At 45.6% G+C, this 13,064-nt stretch overlaps 1 protein-coding gene across 1 annotated transcript; it reads right to left on the bottom strand.

The window, feature by feature from the left end:
- Positions 1-6,926: 6,926 nt before the first annotated feature.
- LOC131285825 (uncharacterized) lies at positions 6,927-8,574 on the bottom strand. The gene is made up of 3 exons (XM_058314680.1): positions 8,530-8,574; positions 7,199-8,464; positions 6,927-7,133 (listed from the first exon to the last, which is right to left on the bottom strand). The coding sequence occupies exons 1-3, from the start codon at positions 8,572-8,574 to the stop codon at positions 6,927-6,929; spliced, it is 1,518 nt and encodes a 505-aa protein (XP_058170663.1).
- Between the last annotated feature and the right edge of the window lie 4,490 nt (positions 8,575-13,064).

The raw sequence follows: 13,064 nt of genomic DNA, 5'->3' as shown, positions 1-13,064 counted from the left end.
TTTCCCTTTTTTTTATTTTCCCTGATTTGCCCGCCTTTTTTTTACAAATTTATCGTACGTCCTTAGAGAAGTCCCTGAACGCGTTTGTTTTTTTCGTTTCGTTTCGTTAACGCCATTGCGTGCTATACTGCGTTGCTCTGGAACGATTCCGAAACCAAACCGCCTTAAGGCCGGTCCTGTGGGAAGGGATCGGGGAAAAGGTGGGTATACGGTTGAAAACTCATGATTTAGCGGCTTTTATTCGTCGGCACGACCACCGATAGGAGGGGAGGAGGTGAGAGAAATTTATCGCGCCCATTGTTGGTGTGCGCGCACGCCCGTCGTTCCGCGGCTCAAGGCCACCGGCATCGTTCCGAAGGGCGCGAAACGATCCCACCATAGTTGGGTGGAGGTAGGAGGAGGTGGCGGGGGAGGGGAGAGTGTCCGTGGGGTGCCGAGCGAAGAGTTGGCGGGCCGAGAAAAGACCCCCAAAAACGCTTATTGTTTTGACATTCGGATGAAACCAGCATGTGGTTGAATGGATTTCTTGTTTCCTTGTTTCTCTTTGGGAATAAATAGTTCCACCGCTATGATATGTTATGCTTGAGAATGTTTGTTTGAACGCCACTTTTAAGTTTTATCTGATCGTTAGAGGTGGCTTTTGGACGCACGTGTTTGAGTTTCATCACTTTCCCGTTTGGTAATCGTGTTTACGAGGTGCTGTCATTAAGAATTAACATTCGCAAATCAATTAATTCTAATATAAATATTGCCTTCTTTCAATCGCAATGTTTCATTCTTCATCAACAAATATTTTTCTTAAAACAACTTCATAGAAATCAAAAAGATTTCCCTATAGAAAAACACTTCTGAAAACTACTAAAAACCACTCACGTAAGAATTGTATCTCACGCTTTAAGTGCAGGAATTTAATATACCAAATACCATCACGCACCATTGCTCCACACATGGTTCGTTAGACGCCAAACATCCAATAACTTCCCAGTGGCAGCCGGTCTCAGCCGGAAGTCGCTTCTGTTGTTCGGAGGATTTTCATAAATTCTTCACCGATCCATACGCGTGGAAATCTGTCAGCTTTCGGAATCAAATATGAGCCATAAGGGGAAGAAGATAAAAGACAGAAGAGCTTGATGGAAAACATTGTTCCACCATGAATGTCAATTGTCTGCCAAACGGCACAGCATGCGTCTTAGCACTTCATATCCTGCGTACGCACGACTCATCTGTGACATTCGAAAGCACAAAGGGTGTTGCAGGAAAAACCTTTTTCTTTGGAACAAGCGCACGATTGAAAGCATTCATTCTTTCGATTGGTTTGTTCTGTTGAGGAGTTTCGTGAATAATTTATTATGTTCGTATTTCATTCCAACCGAAAGGATTCCGCGTAGAACTTCCATGAGGATAGCAAATGTAACTAAAAGCCTTCCTAAGCTGGTCTCTAGTAGGGTGGAAAAGTCGAGGAAAAAGAAAATTCTCGGTAGTGAATAATTTCCCCAAAAATCTCACGTTTCACCAAACACCAGATGAACCCGGTAGAAAACATATCGACTCATACATACTCCCCAAAAGTCAGCAAAAACTGGTCACGTACCAGAGGCCGAATAACAAACTATGTGACCCTTTTTTTTGCCGATCCAATTCCTGGTGGAGGCCATTCCTTGGTTTTTGTTCGAGTACCAGCTCAAACAGCTCAAGGATGGTCAATTTAATTGTGCTGTTGCTCGAGGACCGAACCGATGAGCTCGGAATCCGAAATCCCGAAACAATTCGAGTCCATCGGACAGGGACACATCATCATCTGAAGTCCGCACGTGTCGGAGGACATGGACCAGAATCCCTCGAGCGGACGTGCGCGGCTAACCCGAATACAAACGACCCAATTGAGGCTCTAGTCGACGTCGACGGGAAATTTAATGTCCGGTTCCTCGTCCTGCTGAACTCCTAGGCCGGATAATCAATACCTGGACCTTGGGTCATCGAGTTGGGACTCAATTTGTTGCTCCAAACGCTGTGTCCGGAGCTCCGGTCGAAACCGGGTCAATGTGCCGAACGGTGTCCACCCTTAGCCCATTCCCAGCGTGACTTGCGGAAAGCTCAATTCTGGACGCGGGAGTTCCCGCTCTCGGATTTCGGTGGGTTCATATTTGCTTTGCTCCAAACCACCAGGGATCGTGTTACAGCTGCCAGCTCCCTGTCCTAACTGCTAAGCACGAGCATGGATGTGGGATGATGCTTTTTTTTTCCTCTTCGTTCGTTTTGCGTTACTCACCTATCACAACGCAACTCACCTGCGAAGGTCAACGTATGGTTAACAAAAAAAGGTTCATTTCGTTCACAAGTTCACCAGTAGATCCGTATATCGCATCGGGTCGTTAGGCTGACGGTGCTAAATCTCCTGGAGCGCTGGCGTTGTTGCTTTTTTTCCTCCTCCTCCTCCTCCAGAGATCGATTTCGCTGACCCTAGTCCGAGACCGGAGGTTATCGCCGTATTTGGGCGCCACCATTTCTGATCCCTGGCTATCCCACTCTCGGGATGAGTCGGCATTAGAGCAGCCCTCACACCCCCGGGAGCAAAGCGATGACTTCCTGAAGCCTCACGCGGGATAAACTCCAACCGAACCGGAGGGTGAAAGTATCGATCCTGGCGCGATATGACGTATCTAACGGACCGATACCTCGACGCCTTGCGAGGAAACTATTTATCATTCGTCGAAGGAGTGCTTCCCTCGATTTCTCGTGGGGGGTGGGAAAAACCGATTTCCACAAACAAGAGGCCGATAATTATTTCGGGACCGTTCGCCTAATGACGGAAGCAGAAAATAATTTGCCTCTCGCGTCTTTGATTGTAATTATGGCAGCATACTGAAGGCGGGCCAGAAGTGAAATATTTTTACCTCGAACAGAACATCTTGCCCGGTTGTTGTGTGGTTGGTTGGTTCATTATTTGCCTTTTTACTGCCACCGAGATTAAGGTGCCGATTGTTGGACCGACTGTAAGTGTTATCAAACGATATGACGGCCTGCTTTTCGTGCCACTAAATTAGAGCCTTGTTGGACTTCTTGACTGTGGACCAAAATCGTCGTAATGAGCCTCAGTTCTTTTAGGTTAATTAATAAAAGTTAGCTGATTGCACATTCAGTTGAGTGTTGGAGAAACTTTTTTCTATACTTTTTGTGGTTAATCTTATCACAATAATTTGGTAGACCTTTCAACGGGTGCTGGAAAAGCATATTGAGCTCCGAAATATACTTTGATTCATAATGAATTGAGGTCCTTTTGTATTAATCCGTCACCAACCAGTTCGGTGGAAATACTATCCAGACATTCGGGGACGCAGGGTAACATTCTTAAATCCGTCAGTCACGAGTAAAGGATCATTTTACTCCTTCGCTACTTCGCTGGGCGGAACGGCACGAGATGCGTTTCCGAAAAAGCGAAATAAAAACACAGTAAAAAAGCAAAGCTTAACAAGGACCACGGGCAAGTGTGGAAAAGTGTGAATTTTGATGCTTATTCATTTATGTTTATGATGTTTTTATTTACACCCGGTTAAGATTGTTCGGGTTTCTGGTTTCTGGGATCCGAAAATATCTTCCAACGGCGAAATCTCGGTGGCGAGCAGTGGTCATTCCTTTCCGTTCACCGGTTTGTTTTTATCCCATCTTTCCCATCGTTGTTTATGGCGAGTCACACTTATGCTGAGATCTTTCATTTTTAATTTAATCTCAGACGTTTAATTTGACTCGATGCTGTTTTTGGTGTTTTCCCCCCCGTGTTTTTAATTCTTCTCCGCCCGTCTCGGGCAATCTTATTTTCCTCGTTAAAGACTTAAGATGTGCACAACGTTCTCCCGCAAGGACATTGTCAGTCAGCTTGTTGCGGGCTGCTGTTGGTGCTAGGCTGCTTCTGCTGCAGGCTTTTTTTTGTTCCTTTTTGGCAATCTTCCCAATTTCACACACACACAAACTCCCATGTGCTTGCGGGATGCAGGAATAAAAAAACGCACACCCGAGAACAGATCGACTCATCGACCAAAAGGAAATGCATAAAACGAGCCTTGTCAAAAGCGTCGCTCGTAAACAGCTTGGTGTGATTTAAATTTACGCGCTTCCCCATCCCGCCTGCAAATCCCGTCCTCGACTTCGGTGAAAGCAAACGCGCCGGGGATATTTAAGCTGGATTCGAATGGCTTCGAGCGATATTTTCATCATCATCGCCATCGCCTCTTTTTTTTCTCTCGTCTCTCGCGCCGGGACACATTTGGCGGAGGAAGATTGCATCCTCGAGTAGGGGTAGGGGGAAGAGAAGATCGTTTATATGCACATCGCTGTCAGGTCAATTTTTCATCTTTATCTTGCGAACCGAGGAAGATCGAGATGATGTTATCTTGTGCGCGATGTTTTTATGCGCGCCTTTACGTTGCGCTCGGCAGCCTTTTTTATTATTATTATTTTGAGACAACTCTTCAAACGGAAGGATCGTACGAAAAGAAGCTTATAAGAGAGATTTGAATTACACATGTATACACTCTAAACACAATTTTCTCACAGGCCAATCGGTTGGAGCTTATATTGCAGTCTTTAATCACTATCTTCTTGTTCGAATCATTCAAATAGTGTTAAGGTATTGTGATGAATTCTAAAATATGTTTTTACTCAATTAATATGGAGTTTATTTTTCTCAACGATTTGTTTTTTCATAAAAGATGAAGTTTTCCATAAAATTAAATTAATTGAACAACAAAACTGGCACTTGAGTCTTGTTACTAGAAAAATCTTAGCTAAACATTCAGAAGAATCAAAACAACACCAGAGGAGTTACCGTTGTGCCATACTTTCAGGCTTATATATTAGTCATCAAATGGTTTAAGAATTGTCCTGTTTATATTTGGCCATCTTGAAATATATTGTCCTGTTTATATTTAGAAATTTTCGAAAGAGATTGGTCATATTTTATGGTTTTCTATGGAATCTATTTTTAAAAGCAAATTTGTTTATTTTGCCAAACATTATATTATTTCTTTTAATTGAAACTTTTATGTTTGTTGATATAATGGTCTTGCAGAAATTTTGCTCAAGGAGATTTTGGTGTGGTTGTTATTTTTACAACACTGTTTATGTCGGCATAATTTAAAAAAATAATTCTCACGAATTGGGATTGTTTTTGATTGCAAAATCTATTGAAAGACAATTCCCTGTAACATTTCGAACAAAAGAAATAAGTTTCAAGGTCTCCTTTACAAGGGTAACGAACCTGACATCGCATTGCAGCGTTTATTAAGCGCAACGGCATTGAAAGCAGGCCAAAAATACCTTAAAATTACCCTCCGGGCGCCAATTACCGTTAATTTGGAATTGAGATTTTTAGTGTAATGCTTCCTCCGCGTCCGCAAAAACATTCCACCTGGCGAGGGGAGAGAGCGGAGAATTTCCCTCGAAATGCTTGAATATTTCAGGCGTTCGCAAAAAATCAACGGACCAACGGAAGGGAAAAAGGACGAAGGACTGAATTCTGGGCTGGTACAAATTAAGACGCGCCGCGTTCCGCCCTGTGACTAATTTATCATTGCCATCGTGCCCGGTTCGGGACATCGGGACGGCAGGACATGGAGGGATGTGACCGTTTGTCCGCTGGTCATTCATTTACCGAACATGTTCTCCGCCTCCCGGTGTACCCTGTAACAGCTGCCATGCAGCACGACGGTACATTCCACACACTCCCTTTGGAAGGACAGAACAAGGGACAGCGTTAGCCTCCGTTCGGTGGCGTAATGGCCAACGGTTGACCGCGATTGGTGACAAACCGTAAAGCGACGGCTAGACACAGCGGTATTCGCACGAATATTCCCGCCGTCCCGCGGGAATCCCGCTGGACGACGGGAAACTCCATATGAAAAAAAACGGATTTCGTTCCCGCTATGTTTAAAAAACGCGAAACTACGACCCGGCGGGAACGGACGCATTTGCTTAATTGAAACGTTTCATGAAAAGTTTCATTCGCTTGCTACAACAACGTCGGTATGGGCAACGTATATGGATGCGGCCGATGTTGTTGGAGAGAAACCAAAATGCGAGTAGTCTTCGACGCAAAATTTTGGAGGAGGAACTCAACAACACCATTCATAAACTTTATATTTGATAATGACTCACAATTCCACTTTTACCTGCCGCCAATTTAGATCACGTAAACAAACTAAAACGTAAACAAAGCTTCACTTTGACAGATCGGGCGAATAAGCTCGTTCCCGCTGGATATTCTGTCGAATCTGGGCTACTTTTTCCCGTTCCCGCCACCTGGAATTCCAGGCGTGTTTAAACGGCGGTTAAGAGCAAAGAAAGCAACACCCCAAACGTGGTAGAAAGCAACCCACACAACAACCACAACGTCCCGGAAGGGACAATGGTGTACGCGGGACTCAAAAAGGATCGTGCTTCGGGAAAGGACTCTCTTTCGTAACGAATCAATAAAACATACACAATCGATGACGCAAAACGGTTGCGGTACGAAACAGTGGGTTGGGATCTTTTCCCTGTTGGAGGGATGCAACATCAGCGTCCCTGTACGATGAGAGATAGATGAACTTTAACTCGATGTTGCGCTTAATTCTCCTACCTTTTTCCATTTTTCCTAAGGTAGAACACCAGAATTTATCATTTCCAACGGAACGATAGAATTGGATGCGTTCGCGTGGTCATCCCGATTGCACACCTGCCTGTGGTGGCTACATCCAACCCAAAGCCATAACTCATTTTAATCGTCATCAAGCGGACACTTTTTCCTTCCTTTCTTCTGGTTTGTGGTCAATAGTTTTTTTCCCTCCCCAACCCAAAAGCCACTGTTTGGTTTTTTTCTTCCCTAGAAACTAGAGAAGATATTTTCTTTGGACCAACTCTTGGTTTAGTTATAACAGATAACAGATTCACTTTCACACCGGTGAGAACTGACCGCTGATTCTGCACGCCTCAAGCTGCAACAGCATGTTGGAGGCTGCGATGGGAAACTGGGCGGTGTTGCGGGACATGCATCTCCACAGTCGGAACCGGATCGAGTCGACCTCCTTGCAGAGCAGCTCGAGCAGAGTGGCGTACTCTTTGATCGTGGTACAGGGGATGATCGTCGAGAAGTCGGTATGCTGCAACAGAGCGTAAGAATGTTAGCACAACGTTTATCAAACACCTATCCAGTGTACCGTCCTACCTCCTCGAGACATTCGTTGCCCAGCTGCTCGTCAAACTGCGACACCCGGTAGCAAGTGTTGAGGTACTCGTTGGTATCCTCCAGGAAAAACTTGAGCTCATAAATCACCTCCAACAGTGCCTCCCGGAGGGACTTCTGACGGTCAATCTCGGTGTTCAGGCACCCCACGACGGACATCTCGACGGAGCTCAGGTAAACTTCCACCTTCGGGTAGAACGTCTCGTAGCAGTACTCGCCGTAGGGACCCCGCGAGATCAGACTTTGCGACACCTGCTTGATCGCCGGTTCGATCGGTGGAAAGAAATGCTCTACCACATCGTTGATGAAGTTGTTAGCGCTCGCCACGAGCGTTTTGTAGCCGTTCAGTACGTTCGCATCGATCCCGGTGAGGACATCGCCGAACACGGATGACACTTCGTCGTACTGCGTGTCGAGCGGATCGACCAGCGCGCTAAATTCGGTCGCGAAACTTCCCAAACGACTCTTCACGAGAGGAAGCTCGGAGTCTACCAGCGCCTGGAGTTCCGCCTTAAAGTCCATTATGAGCTGATAGTCATTCAGGAGTTCGCCTTCCCACACCTCGTTGATCGATTCACCGGACGCGATGGCGGTCGCCGACTCGAAGAAAAAGTTCGCCGTGAGGATGGTACGTGCGGACTCGCTTGCGGATAGTTCCACGCTGGGAAGATTTGCGTGCACATCTAGGGTGGCCTTGAGCACGGCATCCACCAGGCTAGACTTAACGTTGTTCTGGATGATGGAGCTGGTGTAGACGCCTCTATTGGAAGCCGCCGCCGTTCGTGCGTTGATGACTCCGGTGCGGAGAGAATTGAGCGCACTTCTTAGCTTCCCCAGGCTGCCCTTTATCGTCTGTCCCATGTCGTATAGCTCGTTCCTCACGTATATGCTCACCGTCGGCTCAATCGGTACCAGCAAGCCCGGCAACGTATTGGCGATGAAGGTCAGCATTGCACCGATCTTGGTGTCGGTGTCACCGAAGAGCGTCTCCACGGGACCGACATCATTGACGGCGAGGTTCCCGAGAGATTGACCGATCGGTCTCATCAGAACCACGATTTGCTCAAACACTGCCTTCAAGGCTACCCCGGCCGCGTTAAAGTCTGGCTCTGGTCCATCGGTTGGTATGTCTGCGGAGGAGTTTTCTATCGCTTGCACCTCGTCGACCACGTTGTTTGCATATTCCTGCAAAGTTAACGCATCCGTGATGACCGGTGGGATGCCAAAGTCTCCCAGAACTGTGTGGCACTACAAAAAAAGGAGAAAGGAGAATGCTTTAAGAATGAATTTTTAAAGCTTGTAATAAAACGTACCTGTAGTAACGTCAGTGCCAGCGCTATACTCAACGTTGAAAACATTTTTTAAACCACCGAAAATGATACTGCTTGCCGATGCCGATGTGGCTTGCGGACTACCACCACATTCGGTACCGACGGCACCTGACGACGAGGGGATAACACATTTTCTCTCCACCGCTTCGAGATGTATCTGTATGTCATCCAAAATCGCGCCTACTACGCGGGGTGAGATAGGTTGTTTTCGAGAAGAAACCCCGAACCCACCGCTTCGCATCAAGCTGTTGACACAAGGTTCTGGTTTGCTGTTGGTACAAGTGTTCAGATTTGCGACCCAGCAGCTCGTCGCACTAGAATTGGAGCATAGAGGAATCTACTCGCTTGGGAACCGTATCTAAACAACCTCTTTTCGGTGGGGAAAGTACCTTCCACGGCACGAAGGACAAGTTGTTGACACATTACGAAAGCCTCAATCCCATTGAGAAGCGCGCATAGGTGGAAGGTTCCGAGGCTATATGTCCTATAATAAACGTAACGCACGCGTCGCATGGCGTCGTGTACGGGATTGTTGGGAAAAGAATCTGGAGGCAAAGCAACGAAGACCTTTCTCCCGTGTGGCACGAAGCGAGTAGTAATTTTGTTTGCTTCATAAACAAATTTATTAAAGTTCGTCTTCTCGCGAGCGCGCGAAGGAACCAAGCCTTGTGCCACCACTTCGCAAGCCTTTGGAAGTTCGTCAATTGAAGGAAAGTAGTTTGCGAGAGTTTCCCTCGAGCCCGGAGAAGAAAGGAAAATATAGTTGTACACTGCAGTGCCACCATCACCATCTCCAGCCCTCTGGGACTCTTCCAACATCCTTTTCACCGAACCGAGAGACACGGCGAGCGCAAACAGCGAACGAAGTATAATATCATTATGCTGATTTGAAATCTTATCAGTTATCAGCGAGATGAGCAAGGAGAGAGAGAGGAGGAGGGTTTCGAGCTCGAGAGTTGTTGTTCGGATTGCTGTCAGTTAGGTTGATTGCGAATGGCGGCATCGCCGTACCGGAGAAAAATTGAGTGACTGGAACGTTCCATTTCGAAGCTCCGTTTGCACGAGCTGGTAACTTCGTAAAGCATAAAAGTGTCTTTCGAAACGAACTGTAAACGATATGAATCTAAGTGGTTCGTTGGTGTAGTTGATATCGAAATAAGAGCAATTTATATTGAAAATGATGCTTGGGCTATAATTCTGTGATTTCAATCTTGATGAATTAATTTCAAAGTAGAGAAAAATTGTTCCAAAAACTGTAAAGTGTTTAAATAAATATTAAAACGGTTGGTTCTTCTCTCATTTAACGGGTCGTGGTTCTCTTTCCTCAAAACTCGAGCAGTCTTGATCAAATTTCCTAGATTGATTCGTCTCCGCCCGCTGATCGACAGACTCGATCGACACCCGATTTGGTGACGATCTTTTGAGCTGAGATCTTTTTCTTCCCCCTGTTCGGGGCAAACCAGAGCCAACTCCCAAATGGATCAATACCGTACGTACCGGGTACGTGTTTGTCTGAAAATCAGACACCGGGTACCGTGAAGCAACCGAGAATGATTGATTGAATTTTCTAATCTGAGACAATGTATCTGAGGCCTCCGGGGCCGCCGTTTATGGTGCGCCGCTCGTGTCCTCCTCCAAAGGTAGGTCTTCTCCCATTTCTAGGTGTGTGTTTTGCTATCTTCGCGAACGGATCAGCCGGGGAAAGCTGAGGGAGGAACGTTGGCGGTCGTTCATATGGCAGGAGAGCAAAGACAACTCCACGTAGGAAAAAAAGATCACAACACTCACACTCTGATTGCTGTCAGATCGAGCGTCACATCGAGCTTTTCCTTCTTTCTCGTCGACGTTTCGGGGCTGAATGGAAGGCAGCTTGTTTATGTGATTTATCCAAAACGATATGCTACTGCCGGGCTTCGGTTGGCATCGTGCAAAAGGAAGGATTAGAGATGGAGCGTGGGTGGATAAAAAAATAAAATAAATTGCATGCATGAAACATCAAAAAACATATCGCTCGCGTTCAGGACCAGCTAAAGGATCACGCTGGAGGGTGGAAAAGGAAAGGAGGGTTTGGGTATACCTTCGATGTGAGCCCCCTATGCAAAGCGTCCTACAATCCGTCAATCATCTTTCCACCGTTTGGTTTGCTGCATTGGAGTCCGCCAGCGTCCTTACGAGCTAATACGACGCCGTGTGGATAAATGGTTGTGTGGAAAAAGGAAGAAAAATATCAGCCTAACTAAATGACAGCGCCTAGATGGTTCATATTTTTCGAGCTGACGGATGCTGAGAAAAACGGCGTGGCTCGCTGGGATTTTCCACGATTTTCTTCATTCGTCTAGGCCTTTTCGCTTTTCCCAGAAGAAAAAGTATGTTTTCTGCTTCGAGTTACTCACCAAGGGTAAACAAGGTTGGGGTAGATTGATAGAAGGGGAGTTGTTGGAAGTAAAACTGCAATAAAAGCGAGGGGAGAATATATCTAAAACATCAAAAGTTATATGAATATAAAAATATTACAACAAATGGAGGAAATGAACAAAGATAAAAAATGAAACAAACAAGACATTGTGATAACACATTCTCTAAAATTAATTTTATGATACAACACGTGATATGAAAATTGCTTTCCCCTTCGTGTTTTTGCAATATTTTTAAATTAAAGCATAGCGGCTTAATGTGTTTATTATCTAGTGAGTGTGTTACTTTCACTGTTAGCAAGAAATTTTACTTTCCTACACGAGGGTGGTTTGTTCGCTCATCCATCTTAGTTTGTCGTAGGAAAGATCTTTTTCACGTTGGGGTTACATTTGATCCCGATTATGTTGTAATATTCCCCTTTTATTTCCATTTTTCCTCGGTGCAGTGCATTATCACGCTGTAAAAATCAGAACGAAATTGCTGGTACATATTTTTACGATTTGATTTGGGGTGATTTGGGGTTTGATACTGAAATGGTTTCGTTGTTTCCTGATGAATCATAAAATAACGATATGTATGCGATAGTAAATCAGATTTTTTGGAGTGAGTTTGTTTTACATAAAACATATTGTTTTTAGGAAGTGCTCCGTTTAGAATGGGTATTTCATTTTCAAAGTTGGTAAAGTCCTGATGATAATGAGAAAATAACATTCTTAGTAGCTAGAATGCGCTGAATCAACATTCATTAAGCAGAAATATCATCACCTTTACACTCATTTGCTCGATGTTGAACAGATTCATCTATCAGTGCCATATTTACACGACAAAGTTAAATAAATAGCCCTACTTGTCTCCTTGGAATGCCTCACTTCTGGCTCATGCCTGTTTCCGGAAGCATATCGATAGCCATTTCTTGTCCAATGCCAAAGGACAATACGAGAAACAACATCTAAAACCCCATCGGCTAGTTGGCAAGTGTGAAGCCCATTTCATAAATGAAGCATGTAATTACGACAATTGCATTGTAATAATTTTTAATTCCAACAATTTAATGATTCCACCCCAAGCCCCGTCGAACACGAGAAGAGACAAAGAGAGAGAGAGAGGGCTAGAAAACACCTATGCAGTGGAGGAAAAACTCGCTTTGACCGATGCAATGATTTTTAGCGAGGCCCAGAGTCTTTCCCTTCGTCGGAACTGGAAGCAAACTGGAACTGGTGATGGTGGTATTGGTGGTGGTGGTGGCGGAATGCAATCAGTGGACAATTTCTGGACCACTCGAGAGGCCAGACGCGTGGCTCGGGCAAAGGGCAATTTTTCATCTCGTTCAATAGATCTCGCCCTCTCGGACACCTTCACGATGGGCTTCGCTCTCACGAGGCCGTTGTTAAATTGCTCCTATTTTTCAGGCCACCTTCCTACGCCACTGCGAAGCCGTCGTTAGCGTGAGGGGGGGAAAAAGTGGTGAGGCAAGGAAAACCCACCTCGGTCCAGGGATGCTGCCTCCCTTCCTCCTAAGGGATGACGGTTGTCGCTCGTTGCATTTCCTGAAAACTTTGCTCGCGTGGTGCTTGCGGTCGTCCGTCTTCTCACACTCTTCTCACATACACACACACACACCCATACCAATGGCCATTGTGCACCTTCCGGCCACTAGCTCGGACCCGACCACTGGGCCCGGGATGCATTTGAAGGAATGCAGAATTGCAGAAATCCGGAGTTGGAGCGTCGCGTGGAACGGATTTGCTGACAGACCCACAACACAACACAACACAACACAACTGTACGACTGCGGGAGAAAAGACGCGATGTAATTGCGGTTGTTAGAGACGTCACTCACTTCTATTATTTGCAATTTTTATGTGTTCATGAATACAAATAATATTGTAATGCCCGTACAACGGGGGCAGCAGCTGGAACCAGGAGCGATTTTGGAGGAAACATACCGAAGCGGCGAAGTGTTGAGAAAAGGTGACGGGAACATCTCGCGGAAGGGATTGGCTAAGCGTCAGAATGAGGTTGGTAAAGCATTTAATTACCACCCTAGAGGGCGTCCGTGACGTTTCCTTGTAGATGTAATTGTTTGTAAAGTGGTCGCCGGT

Source organism: Anopheles ziemanni, chromosome 3, assembly GCF_943734765.1.
Source record: "Anopheles ziemanni chromosome 3, idAnoZiCoDA_A2_x.2, whole genome shotgun sequence".
Lineage (NCBI taxonomy): Eukaryota > Metazoa > Arthropoda > Insecta > Diptera > Culicidae > Anopheles > Anopheles ziemanni.
Note: the sequence above shows the minus strand (reverse complement) of the source record. Positions and strands in the feature narration are given on the sequence as shown.